The sequence below is a fragment of the Stegodyphus dumicola genome, chromosome 2, assembly GCF_044657685.1.
Source record: "Stegodyphus dumicola isolate Sdum_Otavi_A_Nest chromosome 2, ASM4465768v1".
NCBI lineage: Eukaryota > Metazoa > Arthropoda > Arachnida > Araneae > Eresidae > Stegodyphus > Stegodyphus dumicola.
Window position 1 is genome coordinate 258,277,016 of NC_140769.1, and position 19,688 is coordinate 258,296,703.

Genomic DNA, 19,688 nt, shown 5'->3' on the forward strand with positions numbered 1-19,688 from the left:
TTTTCCTGATTACGATACTTCCTTTACTTCGTACAAGAAGTAAAAATATATTACATCTATTCCACCCACAATGCCTATAATTTAAAATTTAATTTCTGCCTACATCCAGTCATCGACAAATGGCGCAAACAGGTCTTGAGAGAGAAATTCTGAAAGTATTTCATTTCTTTTTTGACTTATTTTTGTATTGAAGCAGTTGCGCGTACGTAACCTTTATCGTCTCTCGCAGCTGAGTAGAAGAGGAAGATGTATCCTATCCACACCTGTTAAGAGCTTGAACCAATTGAGGGCTCTTCGAAGGGGTTGACTGACAGAACACATGTGGTTTCAAGCGCACCAGAATGGGCCGCCGGGCGACCTTCATATCGCAAATCCACAGAGATGCTTCCGGCGATTTGGTTTCTTTTCGTGTTCCACCAGACGGTGGCCGAATTGCAGGTAATATAAAACAATTATAATTAATTATTTATTTTTTGGTACATTAAACAATTAATGCAATAATTAATTAAAAATGAAGGGAAATGTTCTCACGTAAATTCTTCCGGATGTCATTTTTGATGGCATATTTATAAGAAAAATATAAATTGTTATTATTATTATTTAAATGAACATACATTGTTTAACGAATTATCATTATACGAAATATGCGTTTTTACGAACTGTCGCCTTGCTTTTAACAAATCTATATTTTAATGGCATTCTTGTTTACGAACAATTTTTGCAGTCCGTATGTGTTAGTTAAATTGAATTATCGAACAGGCGAAAGTGAGTAATCACTAGTATAAAGTGGTTGCTTCAAAGAACCACATACACCATGCAAGTTTGTTTACATACGCGCAAGACATTAGTTCTCAAACCTCTATTTTAATTATATAATTGTAAATATTCCTTGTGAGGAACTGTGAATATTATTTTAATTATATAATTGTAAATATTCTTATGAGTTAGCTGGTAATAAGGGCACGTAGAGTCGTTCATAACTCGGAACTTGTGCATACGAGATAGGATTTCAATCCCAGTAATAGTGATAAGGGGTTACTTTTCTTTTTTAATTTGCTGTAGCAGTTATTGTACATTGCTGTATGATTTACATTACTATTAGTCTAAAGGAGCAATTTGCTCCTGAAGGACTATTATTTTCGTTGTGGTATTTTGCGTTGAAAACTTTAAAAGGCTGTATCACTTTCCAAATTGTTGCCACGAAATATTATCGCATATATATTTAAAGAAATTGAATAATGAAGAAGCTGCATAAATGTACGTACAACAACGATAAAACAACGGTACCTAGATCTATCCAATTTTAAATGACGTAATCCTACTGCGAATATGGGCATCTGTAAGCCCAAATTGGAAATTTGGAATTTGTTTTATTAGCGATTTTATATTTTGTAAAACTTTAACGAATTTTTGATTAACAAACTCAAGGATTTCAAAGCGAACAATGGCAACGTTGTACAGAAAAAACATTTTTATCTACAGCGCGTGAAACTATGTATCGGAAATTCTAAAGATATGCTCAATTTAAAATTATTTTGCGATACTGCTTTTGAACTGATTTTATGGTTTAAATGTGAAGAACATGATATTTAATAAATAATGGTAACACGCAATTTGTTAAAAAAAAACGCCCCTTTGGACGTAATTTAAAATCTGAAATCTTTCAGATTTTTTTTTCATTTATATATTTTACATTTTATATAATTAATGGTACGCCACTGCTGGCCAAAACTAAGTCTTCTTGATATTAAAATGTTTGGTTTTGTTCTAAAATTTACATGTGCAATACGGTGTTTATTTTGAATATTTTCCCTTGCTCTAATCGAATAATATCAAACCTCAGTGATTTTGAATTTGATTTCAGTGAGCTATATGTTTGTTCACAACGCTGATTTTTACTCTGCATTCCACTCACATATGAAGCATAAGAATTCAATGCAATCATCCTTGGTCAAAACCCATTCACAATACTTAAAATATTTCCACAAATCATTCATACATAACCATTGTATTTTACATCTATAATATCAAATTATCAAAATATTTATGGAAGCATACAAAACAAGCACATTTATTTCTACAATGTAAAAGAACTGTTTAAAGGCTCAGTTTATAAGTTTGCAAGAGAAGCTTTTAAATTTCTTATGTGTACCGACAGAGCAAAATCCCTGTTTTACATCAAGAGCGCTATCTAAACAGCTTAAAATCAACCTACTTTATAACCATCTGTCTTTTTAAAAGTTCTAAGAAAAACTTCTGGACTAGTCACTAAGTTCTGGATAGCCTGAAAAGAATTGAACAATGGATGAAACTTTGCAGTTCTCAATTCTGTAGATTAGAAAAAGAATAATTTCTAAAACAGATAATAATCAGTTGTGATAAATGGACACTTCACTTACCCATCCTGGTTCCCCAGGAGCGATCTTTTGCATTTTGATCACCCGCAAGTATGGTAGGGAAATTCGTCGACATTATGATGTCTAAGTCCTGTAAGTTGATATCCTGCGGGGGGTTGTACGCTGCTACTATAAGGTAATTCTCATTGGTCGTACTGCTAGCAAGAATTGCAGCGTATTCTAATCTCGTCGTCGTCGGGAGCTTGAAAGTGTTGAATTTAATGTGATTCTTGATCACAACTGCAGTACCTCCACGGGTAGTCCTGAGCTATCGCTTCTAATAACGCTATATTTTTTTTAACGGAATTTTGATCTTATCACAAGGCTTGATATGAGTCTCACTTATCAACATAATGTCAATATAATGAGCCGATAAAAAGTCCATTAATTCAAGTTTCTTGTAGTAAACACCATTTGCATTGAAAAGGGATATCCTTAAGTAAAAATGCGTCGCATCGATCAGATTTGTCACGTGAGCATGGTTATTACTCCAACGAACTGAGAGGTTTTCCTCCTTTTATAAGATTTTCAAATCGCGCGCTAGAATTTTCTAGTACGTTCCCGAAATCAAAAAGAGATATTTACTCATTAAATGTTAAATGCACGTGCTCTTGTATTTTTAATTTTTCCGGCTTAGCTTTCTTTTAATATTCGTCACGCGCTACACTGCGCGGGAAATAAAACCATTTAATTTATAATTGAATCAACATTAGCTTTTTAAATACCAAGTCCGTAACAGTATTATACCAATCAGAGATAATTATAACAGTTAGGCATATTTTATAATTTGTTGATGTAATTCATGTCCAATTTAATTTAACATCTGATATTTTAAATATTTTGATTAATGTACGATTAAAGTATTTATGCAATGAAAATTGTTATACACTAAATACTAAAATGAAAAATATACCAGAAACTAAATAAAAAAAAATATACTAAATAGGAAAATGAAAAATACGAAAAAAAAAAAAAAAAAAAAAAAAAAAAAAAAAAAAAAGGTGGAAGGTATTTACGCACGGAATCATTTATTCTCTTCAAAGACTGAATATATCTGTTGCACTGAATTATGTAACAATCATAAAAATCCCAAGTGCCTAATGTTAACAATTCTTTTGTTAAATATTTGAAACAAAAAGTTACCTCCGTTGTAATGTTAAAGGGCAACCAATAAAATTAGATTTATTGCAGATAAATGTCTTATATGCATTTTCTCTTTTAGCTATGATGAATTGCTTTGACAGCTGGCACAGGAATTACCTATGCACCATTGTTGCATTTCTTCTATCCTGTCATTTTAGAAAGTATTTTGAGCCGCGACTGAATCCCCCTCCCCCGCGCTCATTTTATGTTTGATCATTGTACGCACTTCTAGGCAACCATTTGTCAGTCTCGAAGGAATCCAATCTCGAGTTTAGCGTTTAAAAATTATATTTTTAGCTTTCAAGAAGATTTTGATGTTCTGTCATTTATATTTATCAGAACATTAACTGCTGTAGTACATATTATTTCAGGAAATTTCAGTTAACAAATGCATATAATAATCTTTCTATGAAATAAAAAACTTGACGTGTACACCAAATGACTTCCTTGTACGGAATATTGAATAATACGCATTTTTTCTTGCATTTCATTTAAACGTATTGGATTGAATTAAATCTACTTCGCCGACAGCGCATAAACCACAGTAGAATAAATGTATTCTTTTAAATTCATTCTATTTGTTTACCATAGTGACATTCTGGTGCTAGGTTCACTTAATATTATATTTCGTTCATATTATAACTCAGAATGCACAAAATTTACATCATTTAAAGAATTAACTAATCGTTGCCACATGTTCTATTCAAACAATATAATAAAGCTAGAACGATGTATAAAAGAAATTAAGCAAACAAAACAAAAAAGAAACAGTTTTTCACAGACGATTCAGTATTTCTCATTCAATTAATTTAGTTCTCACTTCGCGACAAGACAAAAATACAGAAAAACTCAAAATATCTGTATTAAAAATTACGAAGTAAATCTGAAACTCTTATTTCCTTAAAAAATTCCAGAAAGGATTAAGCATGATTTAATTCGCAATAATAAATGAAGGCGTTATCTTTGTCGTTGCGAAGCTAAGTTTCTCTAGATTGGCAACAAATCCACTATCCTGCTGTTTCAAATGTAAACAAGCAATGGCCGCCATCAAGAAAATTATTAGGCTTAGCGGCACTTAAACAACTTTAAAATTGTTGATAATTCTAAAAATATTGCATACGGATTTACTAAAGGCATAAAAACATTGACCGGAAGATAAAAACAACATAATTCAATTATTTTTAAAGCAAAAAATGTAGAATTTACAAACTTATAAAAGTAAAGAAACTGAGATCACTGAGCCGGGTAACAGAGTGGATATATATATATATATATATATTTATATACATTTGGTGCGGCCGATTGCACGCAAAATACGAGGTTCACATCTACATGTTATAGCAGTCCTATATACAAAATTTCAACATTCTGAGGCTACTCGTTTTTGAATTATGCGAGATACGTATGTACGTACATACGTTCGTACAGACGCCACGAAACATTCTCTGCAGAATTCATTTTAAAGCAGTTTTATAATTTTTTTGAAGGAAAAGAGTCTTTTATTCTGTTCTTACGTACAGATATCACGCAAAAACATCGTTAAATTGCATTCGATAGCGGTCAAAATGTATATTTTCGTTGAAATATGCTGCTTGAAACTTTTCGCGATTACAATACTTCCTTTTTACTTCGTACAAGGAAGTAAAAAGGATTTGGTTAAACAACAGAAATTTAAAACTTATTGCATAATTTAATTAATCACTCTTTAACCACTCCTTAAAATCTGAAAACTGATAAAATGAATTACTTGTCATTTTATACCACAGCTAAAACATTATTGTCAGTTTTCAGAGATTTAACATTCGGATACAGCTCTTTATGGATCTTTCAGTTGTTTTTCAGGTATCTTTTACGTTCATTATTTATTAACGTCAGTAAATGTCTATAATCTGAGTTTTTAAATTTATTTAAACGTCACAGTACATTGCATTATCGTCTCATTCATTCACTAAGCATTTATAAGGATTAGATTAGTGGTCTTCAGCTTTGTGAAATCACGGAATCCTTAGAACTATATTTTCACGGGGAACCCCATCCCACGATTAGAACACTATATCTTAAAATATTTGAAGTAGATCAATAGGTTCTAGGTACTTTATATAAAGACAAAGAAAAGTATTGTACTTTTATTAGAAAATTTTTAACATAAAGTTAATGCAGTTTACTCATTAATAGCATTAACTTATACTCCACATGTCATCTGATCTTGTCTTACATTTAATGACAGAGGAATGTTTGAATTCTTTTATACAAACTTTCGAATCTCGCTCTGTTGATGTTATTTGCAGTCGCACTTCACATTCTGCTTTCAACTTGCTTCTATGCGTTGTCTTTGTTTCCACATGCGTTGAGAAAGATTTTTCTCCTAAACGCATTGTTCCGAATAGCAAAAAATGCTTTGTGGAAAATTTCTAGGTATCCTGCATGAATCTACCATCAAAAATTTAGGAGCTACTCTTTCTTTGATATATCTGTAAGGATTTCTCTTTCCGTCACTGGCAAGCCTTCTGATTTATCGTAGTATTCGAATGAATTTTTTTATCAAATTATACTTAGTTTTTCCCATGGGAATATTCTTTTATATTTTTCTTCAATTAAAAAAGTGCTCCATTATGCAATTTTTAACACTGTCCTCTAAATTCAATTCATTTTCCAATAGAAAACTTGTTTAGATTTGCAAAGCATAGCCCGTCATTTTCTTTGACATTTAATAACTATGCACTGTCCAGGCGGTTTAACCTCTATCTGGATACAGGAGTAGCAGGAAACTACACAGAAGAAGGGTTCAAACCCTTTATTTACTCTTTAAAATTTACAATGCGTCAACTTGACGCTAACAAACTTCGCTCCACTTGGGCGGTAACTGAAGAGCAGATAATTTGAAAATCAAAAGTTGAAATGTTTAACAAGGGCTAAACTACACTGAAGTGACAAAAGTCATGGGATAGCAATATGCAAATATGCAGATGGCAATAGTATCGCGTAAAAAATGTATAAATGCGAAGTGCTTTGGCAGGGCTTTCATTTGTGTTCAAGTTATTTATGTGAAGAGGCTTTGACGTGATTATGGCCACACGACGAGAATTAACAGACTTTGAACGCGGAATGGTAGTTGGAGCTAGACGCATGGGTCATTTCATTTCGGATATCGTTAGGGAATTCAACATTCCGAGATACACAGTGTCAAGAGTGTGCCGAGAGTATCTAATTTCAAGCATAACATCCCACCATGGACAGCGCAGTGGCCGACCACCTGCACTTAACGACCGAGACCAGCGACGTCTGCGTAGAGTTGTCAATGTTCACAGACGAACAACACTGCTTCAAATAACCGCAGAAATCAATGTGGGACGTACGAGGGACGTGTCCGATAGGACAGTGCGGCGAAATTTGTCTTCCTTCGGCTATGCCAGCAGAAGACCGACTCGAGTGCCTTTACTGACAGCACGACATCGCCTGCAACGACTCTCGTGAGCTCGTGAGCATATCGGTTGGTCGCTAAACGAATGGAAAACCGTGGCTTGGTCAGATGAGTCACGATTTCAGTTGGTAGGAGCTAATGGTAGGGTTCGAGTGTTGCGCAGACTCCACGAAGCTATGAACCAAGTTGTCAACAAGGCACTGTTCAAGCTGGTGGTGGTTCCATAATGGTCTGGGCTGTTTTTACATGGCATGGACTCGGTCCTCTGGTGCAACTGAACCGATCATTGACTGGAAATGGATACCTTCAGCTACTTGGAGATCACTTACAGCCATTCATGGACTTCACGTACTCAAACAACGATGGGATTTTTATGGATGACAATGCGCCATGTCACCGGGCCACAATTGTTCGCGATTGGTTAGAAGAACATTCTGTACAATTCCAGCGAATGATCTGGCCACCTAGATCGCCCGACATGAATCCCATCGAACATTTATGGGACATCATCGAGAGGTCAGTTCGTGCTCAAAACCCTACACCGTCAACACTTTCACAATTATGGACGTCTATAGAGGCAGCATGGCTCAATATTCCTGCAGGGGACTTCTAGCGACTTGTTGAGTCCATGCCACGTCGAGTTGCCTGCACTTCGCCGTGCAAAAGGAGGGCCGACAAAATATTAGGAGGTATCCCATGACTTTTGTCACTTCAGTGTAATCTACAGGGCTCAGCGAGATATCGACCTTCGACCCTCTCTATAACTAGTGGCAGCAGATAAAAGCCTTTAAGCCACCTGAACCAGCAATCCAGTAATTGTACCTACGGCAGAGACGACTGCTCAAGCCCAACTCTCTCGCTTTCCTTCTAAATTTAAACTTTCTTCCTCAAAGTAGAATTTGCATTCACGTGACGTGCGCTACCAAAACTTAACTATTCTGGCACTGACAATTAGGGAAATGAAGGCTTATAGGAAAGTCTGAACTAAAATTTAAATTTTAGTAAAAATAAATATAAATCCCTACAGTTGCCGATGCCAGAATTTAGCAGACTTGGATAAAGGTCCTTGAAGACCTATTACAAACTGTTAAATTCTATAAAAACACCTCTGAGCCCCGCTTACATACAAGAACTGTAGTTTTAAATACAAATAAATCTTTTCATCTACATTTTTACATTGTGGAATCCATAGTTCTTGTTCATTACGGTACTGAAACCTGTCCTAGAAGGAATAACTATGAATACATGTTTCTAAACATACAATAAAGAACACTTTACGTTTACAAGCATTGGACTTTTTCCCGAGTTTCTAACTCTTTTGTAATTTTCTTGAGTTTACCGAACATTGCGTTTTTTTAAGGGACACAAGTATTCGTCCACCTTCATGCTTAATTTTAGCTTAGTCTTCTTCTGGCTCTTGAAACATGCAAGCTTTCGCTCAGAAACGTATGATTTAACTTGACTAAAATTTCACGATTTTCTTTCATTAGCTTTTCACACTACATAATTATTCTAATTCCTTTAGAATTTAATATGCATTTGCAGTTACTTTACCTTAGCACAATAGGTATTTTCACATTTTACAATCACATACTTTTAGCATACTAGAGAATAAAATGAGAGGAAAAATATTACTTGACTTCTTTCTTCTCGCCAAAAGGGCGAACCTAAAACAAATTTTCATTCATAAGTACAAATACGAAGTTGCTTATATACGGCCAGAACTTTTGGCGTGTCTAAAATAAATAGTCTTTCGACAAACAAAACGTAAACTATTCTTTGCAATAACAATTAAAGGAATGAAGGCTTATAGGAAAGTCTGAACTAAAATTTAAATTATTAGTAAAAATAAATATAAATCCCTACAACTACATTAAGTTTTAAAGCAAATCTATGACTAAATGTATCCTCATATAATTTAGTTTAAGTTAATTAGTTAACTAATGTGAGTGCGTTGCAATTTTCTTTTTGACTTTTTATTTTGACTCACGGAAACTTATGTGAAACACAGTTGGAATATCACAGGCCTAAATGAAACTGCTAATTTAAACATCCCAGTGTCATAGCAAATTGCCAGTCCTGTGACCTGTTGCCATTCCAAGCGGTAATTTAAAATTTATCTTCCAAATTATAACAGTAAATGACAAAATAGCAAAATGAGAGATTTAAAACAATATACGCCTTTTGAAATAAAAGTTTTGCATAATTAATATAATAAATCGCAATAAAAGGCGCTTTGTTGCAATATATTATATTTTCTTTGTTCAAAATTTCATTTTTATTATTTATTTATGTTCTATATACCACTCCTTTGATAACCATTTAATTTTTAATTTAGAATTAATTGAACAAGAAAGAAAATAAATGTATACCAATAAAAGTTTGATAAATGAACGCAATATTTAGTAAAAAATGCGAAGCGATTTGAAGAGCTTCGATTAAAATCGAATTTTCTTGATTTATAAAGTAATTAAACTGATTTTGTATCTTAAGTAGCCGTTCTAAAATGTTTTTGAGAGGAGAACAACATTCATAAACTGAAATGGTTTGCAGATCGCCTTATTCTTATCCCGTTCTAAAGCAATTTTTTAGCATATGTTACTACCAGCATACGTATATTTTTCAAATACAAGTAATTAAATTAATTTTTATCGATGTTAAGAAATTAAGTAAATAGATGTAAATCCGGGTTCATTTTTAATAATTTATGGCTATTATAGCTTGAATAAACTTTAACATGTTGACTAAAAATATTAATAAATGTTTGCACTCATATTAAGCGACAGGTGAGACTATGACATCCCATTTCAGGCTGTCTAAAGATGCAACAAATATCGCGCCATTTCAGGGTTCCCCCGTTGTGCAGGTATCCTGGATGAGTTCATCAAAAAATTAATAAATGTTTGCACTCATATTAAGCGACGGGTGAGACTATGATATCCCATTTCAGGCTTTCCCTTTTCAGGCTTTCTAAAGATGCAACAAATATTGCGCCATTTCAGGTTTCCCCCCTTTGTGCAGGTATCCTGGATGAGTTCATCAAAAATCGCACCATTTCAGCCATTAGTTTTTAACTTTTCATTACAGCTGGTGGGAATATTAAACTACACAAAGAACACTTAACACTGACGATCTAAAGCATTATGATCATCACACATTATTCAATGAACTCGCCTGGATGATGTGAAAGGCTCGTGATTAAGTGGGAATTGTATTTAACGGCTACGGGCGAAGGTAAGAATTCATTCTTGGACTTGCTTGCGAATGATGAGAAAGGCTGCTGATCTAAGCGAATTTGATAGACAGCAAATTGTAATGGCCCGAAGACTCAGAATGAGTATCTGCGAAACTGGTAGGTTGTTCGCGATTTTTCCTTGTTAGTATTTATGCAAAGTGAATAAATGACGGTAAAACCATCAGTAGACGACAAAGTGTTCGACGTTCGATCATCATCAAAGGAAAAGGATGTCTGAGAGTGTCCTGCTTGGTACAGCAAATTTACAGTGCCTACAGTGCACCCGGGAACATCGAAACTAGACCATAGATAAGTGAAAGAGAGTTGCCTAGTTGGATGAATTACTATTTCTCATTACGTCGATGGTCGTGCCAGGGTTCGTCGCCTTCCAGGCGAACAGTTGCTCTCCCTGTACAGCAGGTCATACACAGGTTGCTGGTGGTGGTCTGGGGAACATTCTTATGGGCAACGTCGAGACATTTGTGTGGAAGAGCAGACAATGAAAGCTTAGGACTATCTAAGCATGACTGCGGATCAGTTGCACTCTTTATGGCGTCTGTCATCCCAACTGAGAATGGAATCTTTCAGCAGGACAACGCCCCATCTCACAAGGCTCGAACTGTGTTGGAGTGATTCAAGGAGCATATGGATGAATGCCAATTAATGTACTGGTCAACCTACCTAGCCGGATCGTAACTCGATAGAGCACATTTGGGATGTCATGGAGTGGCATCTCAAAGCTTATACACCACCATGTCGGAATATCTCGACATTACGAGGCCCCTGCTTTGACTTTGGTACAACCTGTCTCCAGTCATCTACCAAGAACTTGGGGCGGCATCATGTCAAGGCGAGTGGCAGCTGTTTTCCAGATCAAATGTCAAGCAACGCGTTATTGAGTAGATAGTCATAATGTTCTGGCTCGTCAGTGTATTTCAATCGGTAAGAAAGCTACATTTTTCTTTGAATACCATACAATGATTCTATTATGCACATAATGGTAAAAGATCTATTCCTCTATGTACTGTTTAGCCTTTGTTTCTATAATGAAAGAACCACGTTTAAAATCTATGAAAAAATAAATCTATTTTGTTAAAAACTCTGACAATAGTACCACTGAAAATTTTCATGATTCTTTAGCAAATGGTATTTTTGAGACAGATTTAATGCTAGCCAAATCCTCAGACGTATTCAGTTTTCAGGATTTAGAATTGTGTTTCAAAAAACAGTAATCATACTCGAATTATATATATATCGTATATCATACTCGAAATTTAAAAACAGCTTTTTTCTGTGTTAAATATAAACACCAATATCACTAATGTTTATTTAAGCAGTGTCTAAAGTTTAAAGGGCTATTGCGACATCACTTTATACATACAGCACAGTTACCTGACCTCAAAATCGCTTTCGGATTTTGCTTTGCCTTTGACAGAAAAGGCTGAAATGGGAATCGTTTTTACCCATCCCATCCGGAGAGGCTGAATTGGTACGACATTTTAAAAAGGCCTCATCTGGGAAATTTTGAAATGGGACAAAACCGAGGAGCCTTCCCATTCTTGCACAGCTGTTCTGAACCTGGATGTATGCTGGAAGCTTAAATCTGAAACAGGTACGTAAGTAAGTCGATTTGGATTCCTCTTCCCTCCCTTTTATCTTGAATTAGTAATGGAACTCTTTCTTTCACAGATATGTAGAGGCAAATAGAATTATAATTTTTAAATCTTCAATGTACAGTTTACTATATTTTGTTTTCACCAGTAAAGCTAGAAACTGGTGAGGGCAGAAATTAATCGTACCTTCTGCTTGGAATTTGGTTTTAAGTCCGATGTCATCAGAAAGTTCTACTAACTATTCTCTTTCACTGAATGGTAGTTTGTTATTTTCATAATAGCAATGGAAAGGATTAAGAACTTACAAAAATTGTAGTATTTAAAACTTGAAAAATAAGTTTCAAATCCTCACCTTAGAGTTTCGAGATGCGAACTCTAAGGACTGTGTCTGAATTTGGCGAATTACATCTGAATTACGTTACATTATGGAAAGAATTATGCCACTACCTAATTCTTTTCCAATAAGCTTATAATTGTTTACTAAAAGATTCTAAAGTTGCAAACAATGAAAACTTTCTTTGTTTTACACAACTAATCGACAAACAAAATTTCCTCTCAAACCCCTTTAATTTCTTAAGGGTATTGAGAAGAGTCCAAGAATTATCTTATATTCATATGTCTAATTTATTTACTTTTGAGAAGACATTTAAAGATGTGCCATATACTTAGCCATATGCCGGCCAGGAAGAAACAATGTAAAATCTTATTAACTTTGCATACAAACAATAGGGCATTTTTGCAAATCTAAGAGGTCCATAAGGGCATTATTTGGGTACGCAATTTTAGAAGCGCAGCCTTAGAACAACAAAAGTGCTCTAAGGTTCAAAAAGCAAAAACCTTTTTTAATATTAATTTAAAAAATTTTAATTAATGTTATTTTTAGCAAAAACTAAACATAAGGTCAAAGATTTGTTTATTTAATTAACAAACGTATGAAAGATTTTCATTGATAGTATGGCTGCGTTATTAAAAATAAATCTGGATTACGTCTAAATTACAAAACACAAATACTACAGTTTGCTAGGTTAGAAAAGTGCACCAACGCGGAATTTAGTGCTATTTGTGTCTGTCACTGGTTCACGAAAGGAAGAAGGCTTTTTATGTTTATCTTTCCTGACAAAAACTGCTTTTCTCTATCCGTTCAACAAGCCTCTTGGATAATTCGAAGAACCTTTGTAATGCACGTTTCCTTCACTTTTTTTCAGTAATTGATAGGAATAACAATATTTGTCTTTCCTGAAATTAACTGTTCTCTCTATCCGTTCAACAGGTGATTGGGATATTTCGAACAGCCTTTGTACAAGATAGTACAATTTTCTTCTCTTTCTTTCAGTTACTGAAAGGATTAACTTCAATGAAATCCCAAAGATTTGACAAAAATAGAGGGCCGTGCAGGCAACTTGACTATGTTGGTAAGCATCGTAAATCTCTGCGCGTATCCTCACATTTAAGGCACTTATACCAGTCATACAATATTACCTTATACATTCACAATATTTTCATAAAATGCTACCGACCGTCTAAAGTAAAACGATTTCCACTCTTGCACTAAATGAAAATAATACTCGTTTAAAAATTAAATAATATTGAAAGCTCGGATCAAATATTAATAAATGCTTGATTTGGGAAATTGAGGTTTTCTAGAAAGAATAAAAATGCTTAAACGTAGACTAACTTAAGTTTCCATTTGAACTAATTATTAAATGCTGTTTATTAAAGCCATATAAACAGAAAAAAATAAGTAATTCTTTTTTTTTTTTTTTTTTGTTTTTTGCAGATAAATTCGTTGGAAGATTCAGATCCAAGTGAGTAATAATTTTTATTGAACCCGACGAAAGCTCATTTCGAGTACTGTACTGGTGTGTGAGAAATTTATTACGATTACTGAATAAATATCATTATGTTGTAGCATACATGTTTCATCTTTTTTCCATTACTCTGCAAAAACAAAAAACTATTATATATGAGAAGAATCTCTGCTAACTCCATACCTATGTATAAATCTGCATTTTATAGAATGTTCCCGATACAGCGTGCTTAGGGACCTTACGGGAAGGGATGGTATCTCCAAACAGTGGAAGACGTGAGATAAATATCTTCTTACCCCTGTTTGACTTCAGTTACCATCGTCTTCCGTCACCTGTCTTTTTCCATCCTTCTTCTCTGTTCTCTAGTGTCGAAGAACTTTTGTAATCCACCGCGAAGTTTCGATTTTTATCCCCTTTTTGGTGTGTCGCTTTATTATGTTATGAATTGTATGCCCTATAACCCTTTGATGTAATTCTGTTGCCTTGTGTACCAGATCGCACTCTCACAAAAGACAATGTCTGACATGCTCTTCTTAGATTTACTGTTTCCACTCTGTCTTATCACTTAGAACTAAAGCACATAGTCTATATCAGTGCCTTATACCGAGCAAAGCGCTGGAAAATCCCGTAATTCCCTGCTACCACTTCATATAGCAAGAATCAAGTTTTATAAACGGTTTTACAATAAAATCGTGAAAGCTGTTCCACGTGTCTAATACTCTTGTTTGAAAAATTTAAGGACGAGATAGTTTTCGAATATAATGTGTAAAGTATTCCACATCAACTCAAATCATACTATAAGATCCCTACGATGGGAAAATATGGGACAAGTGAATACAACCCTCCAGACAAGGAATAAAAATGATAAAAAGACAAGGAATAAAAAGGATAAAAGGAAAAAAAAGGCACTTTAGTAGTTCAGAGAACAACTGGAAAGAAGACAGAAACGTCCATAGGACAGGTGCCTTGCAAGAAAACTATATTCTTTAGAAGGGGATATGATCACGCCTGACTGCGATGCAGAATTGCATGGCTGGTTCAATGCTAAGAAGAATGTTGTCAAAGAACTGTTGAGGCATCAATCCTCATTTCTCCTGTAGCGCCAATTCCAGATAAGGATGCGTTGCTGCCAGGTGTCTCCCGAGAAGGTCCCACACGTATTATATGTAGTCCAGGGAGCTTGCAGACCAATGCATGCGTTGAATATCTTCACTATCCAAGAGTTGTGCGACAGCTATTTTATGATGAGTTGTATCGTTGCCATCCGTGATGAAGCAGTCCAGATCCACAACACCTCTAAGAAGACGCACGCAAAGCAAGACAGCCTCGATGCAATAGCTGACACCAATGGCTGAACCTTCTTCGGAGAAGTGGGACTACGACTACTGTGCATGATACCGCCCCGAACGAGAACTCCGACACTTCCAAATTGGTTACTTTCAATGATGTTGGAGGGGTGACCGCATGTTGTCTTCTGTGTCTAGATGTGTATAAGGCCATGTTTGTGCAGTCTCCTGAAGACGGTAAAACGTCATATCGGATGTTCAGTAATTTGTTGCCTATGCCTTGTGGTATCTTCCGCTATCTGTTGCCTGTCTCTTCTTACCAGTAGGATAATATATGGATCGTTCACAGCCGTTATTGCTCGTGAGCGACCACGGCTGAATGCTCGAACAGCTGTTCCTACCATTTGAAATGCTGTGAGCGATCCCGTACTCTTCCCAGACACTTGTCACATTTAGATCTTCTTCCAACTTCCTAGTGACATGACCTCAAGTAAAATCATCCAGATAATGTTTCCTGGATTGCCTATTGGCTATATCACGCGGTAGTCGCAACTCGAAGTCGTTGAAATCATTTTACTCCAAGGAATGACTTTCACTGGACTGCTTAACGTGTGCCACCTATACGTGTCATACCTTTTCCACACTCTTAGGTTATGTGTCATTATATGTATATATCCTACTGTAACGAGTCCCATTTACCTCCTGATTGATTTTCCGATCCATTCAGCTGCTTGTTTGCTTTTACGCTAATTTTTCCTTTTCTTCTTTAATTTTTGAACACAAGTGAATAATAGTTTGATAAAGATCGAAAAGCATTCTTTCTTTAACATCAGCATCGGTGAAAGGAAGCACATCATTGCCTTTTAAGGAAACATTCCACATGCCTGTCTTGTGTAACAGCAAATTGTTCTTCTTAAGCACATTCATTCGTAACTTTTAAATGTTTTAATCGTTAAATAACTTCATAGAAAAGGAAGAATGAACGCTAACAGCGTTTGTAAATTATATAAAACGTCCTGGATGCTGAGAACTAGAGCTAGAATCAGAAACTAAAATTGACAAACCTTGATAGATGGAAGGCTTCAAAGAACCTTAAATTACCAGCTGAAACTTTTGAATGATTAAACGAAATGAAGATTTAAAGAAATAGAAACGGTGATTAGAATTGGAATAGCTTTTAATTTTCATTTTCGATTTATGATTTATATTTGTTAATTCTAAATTTTAAATCTTTATTAATTCGAGCAAACTGTTTATGAGCCAAATTTAGTATTTTGAGGGAAATATTAATTGCAAGGAAAACAAAAGAATCCGAATAAGCTAGTTTTTAATCCAGCAGAATTACAAGATGTGTGGCGGAAGAAGAGAAAAGGACAATGTTTCCCAACATTTTATAGTGTTTAAAAATGAATTTTTATATGTTTCGAAATGTCAAGCAAAGGATTTGGATTTATTGAATTTCGGTAAAGCACACGAGAGCTACCTGTGTGAAAGAAGAGGTGCTTTTGTAGAGGACTTTCTGACAAAAACTAGTTCATATTCTCGTTGCACAGGAAAAAAACCACACAAACATCCATGCAGCTAGCCCATTAGCCAGGATGTGAAATTGGGTGCAATTAACGAACAATTCAAGTTCAAATATATAACAATTCAAGTTCAAAAAGGGATGAATGACGGGGATCAATTTAATATATATCTTATTTTCTCGCACATTTCCTCAGCCTTTTAGTGTAAGGTGAAAAAAGTTTGCGATGGTATGCAAACTGTAGCAGATTGCAAAGATAGCAATTCCAGCAATAACAAAGTATTTGCCGTCTGGGGAATAGCAGTGGAAAAGAACAACAAATTGTGAGATTCAAGATACAGAAAGCAAAAATGAAGATATTTTATTTAATACTGCTAATGTTAATATTACTAAGTATTCTTATTGAAATTTTGGGTTTCTAAAAATAAACAATATTCTGGTAGTTACCGTTAGTTATTCACGAATACTTTTCATTTGTTATGTTCTTACTCTAGCCGCGTGCTACGGAATAAAATTGCTAACATAAATCTCCCGCCCTCCCGCCAATTTCTCCTTTCATTGAAATTAACAAAACAAAGCAAAATACGCTAGTAAATAGGTAAATAATAAGATTTGATAAGTTATCCTTCCTACCACCCGAAATAACCAAACGTAACATCAACACAAGACAGGCTTAAATGGAAAAGTTAATTTGCTAAATGTTTAAGATTTTCATTATGTTTGAAATTTGGTAAACTTCTAAAATTTGCATAGATTAAAAAAAAAAGAAATCATAGGCATTTCTGTTACAATTATAATTAGCCTCTAAATGTTTATACGCTCATCATTTCATTGAGTTCATTAGTTTTGAGGGCGATATGACAAGGCCCTTCTTCTTCAGGAGCAGAAAAAAGCCGACGCTCTCACGTATACTCTTGCAAAAAGTAAATTTAAATCTTTTGAAGCGAGATGTGAAACTGAGAGTACATGAAGAACTGCTACAATATTGATAATAATGTCATATAGTCACGAATGCACAGATATAGATGCTGTGAAAATTTAATTTTTCTGATTTTGTTTTCATAGCATGATACAACAGGTCCATCTACAAATGAAAAATTTGAATTAAAATGTACCATCTTTTTCAATCCCAAAATTGAATCTTTGGGTAGAATACGCCTTCAAGTATAAGCCGAATTCTGATAGATCAGTTCATTAACTTGTAAATGATTTTTAAAAAGTTTCTAAATTTATAGGACGCATTGTATATTTAACTGTTCTGAATCTGGACGATCGTTGAGATCTAGAACGCTATTTTTGCTGTATAAATGCTATTTTCTCAATCTTTAGATCAGATATCTTATATGGTATCGTGTTTACTTGATCACAATTTGTTTACGTTCCTATGTTAGAATAGCGCCGAAATGGATGATGTAGTTTCGATTTTAAATATCTTTAATAAATTCAAGCACTCTCGTCCTATTCAAACCAAACTGAATACATTTAATAATGAAACATTCATACGTAAACATTTAGTAATAATTCAGCAATACAGATAAGCTTTAGAATAAGAATTACAACCGTTACAGGTCAGCTACGCTTTTAGCGACCGAATTCTACGAAAGACAAATCTCAAAAGCGTGTTGCCAAAGCAGGGCAACGAAAAGGTGGAAATTAATTCGATAGGCGTGGAAGTAAACACAATTATTTGCAGTTTCTGCGAGAATTCCATTTATTATTAGGGAATTATTTGAAATTTGTAAAGAATTCTTTACATGAAAAAAAAATTAATACATACAAAACCAACATATAAAGTGCATGGAGATTTTGTGGATGAACACATTGACAAAAATCATTTTTATTTGATAGATCGAACGATGTCTAAATGGCTGTATCCAGTTATAGCTTTGTAAATATGCTGAATATTCACGGATATCATACTATACATGCCCTTTGTAATATGAGCACTTTTTAGCAATTTTTAGAGTTTCGCCACAACTAAAGACTGAAGTGGTGGTCATTTTATTATGGAGGCACCTAATATCATGTTCTGTACCATTACCTCCTATAAGGAGAGAGACAATTTACATCCATGTCTTCTCCGGTATTTGAATTCGGGCCCTTCGCTATCGCAGTCGGCTTCCCTAACCACCGTACGTCTGGGCAGCCGCAGTATGAACATTTTTCTTAACAGTCGAACGCTTTATTGTTAGCTATTAGCCTTGCACCACTACAAGGGCCGCAAGTGGTGGCCATTTCATCATGGAATAAGCTACAGTAGCCACCTATTACGGTAGCGTAATAGGTGGCTACCATAGCTTCCTATGAAGGGGACGGACAGTTACAATTATGCCTTCTCCGGGTCGCTAACCACTATACCGACTGGAAGGCGCAATATGAACATAAAATGTAAGTATATAAATATTTACGTTTTTAATTCTGCATTTTCTTCGATGACTCGATAACATTTTGTATCAAAAACTTGCTGTTGCCATATGCTGCCTGCATATTTTTTTTTTTTTTTTTTTCTTTTTAACAGGACCTCGTTGCGAATGTGGCGCCAACAGAAGTTCCATTAAGGCGAGAGTAGTTGGTGGACATAATGCTGTTAAAGGAACATTTCCTTATGCAGTATGTAATACTTTCCTTATTCTTACGTTTTGAGTTATTGTGGAGTAGAGTAGACTTTAAGGTACCCCTTGTATTATGGTGAAGTTGTTGTTTTATTTATCGCAAAGTTGTTGTTTCATTTATGGTAGCCTGAGTAGTTGAATGTTATGGAAGCCCTATTGTGACGTAATCGGGTGCATGATTCTGAGAAATTTCGAATCATGGGATGTTTTGTAAGCGTTTTTGGGGTGTGTGTTGGTTTGATTCTTTAGACGGTAGAATGGCCGAATGTAGAAAGATTAATTTGAAGTTTCTGTACTATTTGGAGCGAAAGGGGAAAAGAACTTTAATTGACTGGTGTGTAAATGAAGGTTTCATTAGTAGCCATTATAAGTGTCCTGTATGTAGGAAGGATATGCGTCTAGTCGAACGTAAAAACCGTTTAGATGGATTTCAATGGGTTTGTAGGAAGAAAGGTTCAGATGGTCAGTATGTGAAGCGTTCGATCACAAAGAGTACTTGGTTTAAAAAAAGTCATTTGAGTATGATTGATGTTTTGATTTTTACGTGGCTCGAACTCGAAAATCATGGTAAGTGAATATTTACTTTTAGTAGTGCTTAAATGTATAACATGTTTTTCCTTTTTTATGTTATTTTATTGTTTGGTTTAAA

General features: G+C 34.8%; 1 protein-coding gene and 1 long non-coding RNA gene across 5 annotated transcripts in view; one reads left to right on the forward strand and one right to left on the reverse strand.

Annotated features, from left to right (window-relative positions):
• The window catches only part of LOC146998958 (uncharacterized), a 38,681-nt gene extending 35,897 nt beyond the window's left edge, over nt 1-2,784 (reverse strand). Inside the window, exons 1-2 of the long non-coding RNA XR_015039846.1 lie at nt 2,400-2,784; nt 2,216-2,284 (exon numbers count right to left, since the gene is read on the reverse strand). This is a non-coding gene — a long non-coding RNA (uncharacterized LOC146998958). The remainder of the gene's footprint in view (nt 1-2,215; nt 2,285-2,399) is intronic.
• LOC118201208 (serine protease 1-like) overlaps nt 304-19,688 on the forward strand; it is a 37,590-nt gene continuing 18,205 nt past the window's right edge. The window contains exons 1-3 of one of the 4 annotated variants that reach the window (XM_085812085.1): nt 310-438; nt 13,586-13,613; nt 18,946-19,037. In XM_085812085.1, coding sequence (XP_085668211.1) covers nt 382-438; nt 13,586-13,613; nt 18,946-19,037 — 177 coding nt within the window. In that variant the 5' untranslated portion in view covers nt 310-381. Of the gene's footprint in view, nt 439-13,135; nt 13,221-13,585; nt 13,614-18,945; nt 19,038-19,688 lie in introns of those variants that run through there. The other 3 variants (XM_035373264.2, XM_085812084.1, XM_085812086.1) reach the window with 3 other exon arrangements.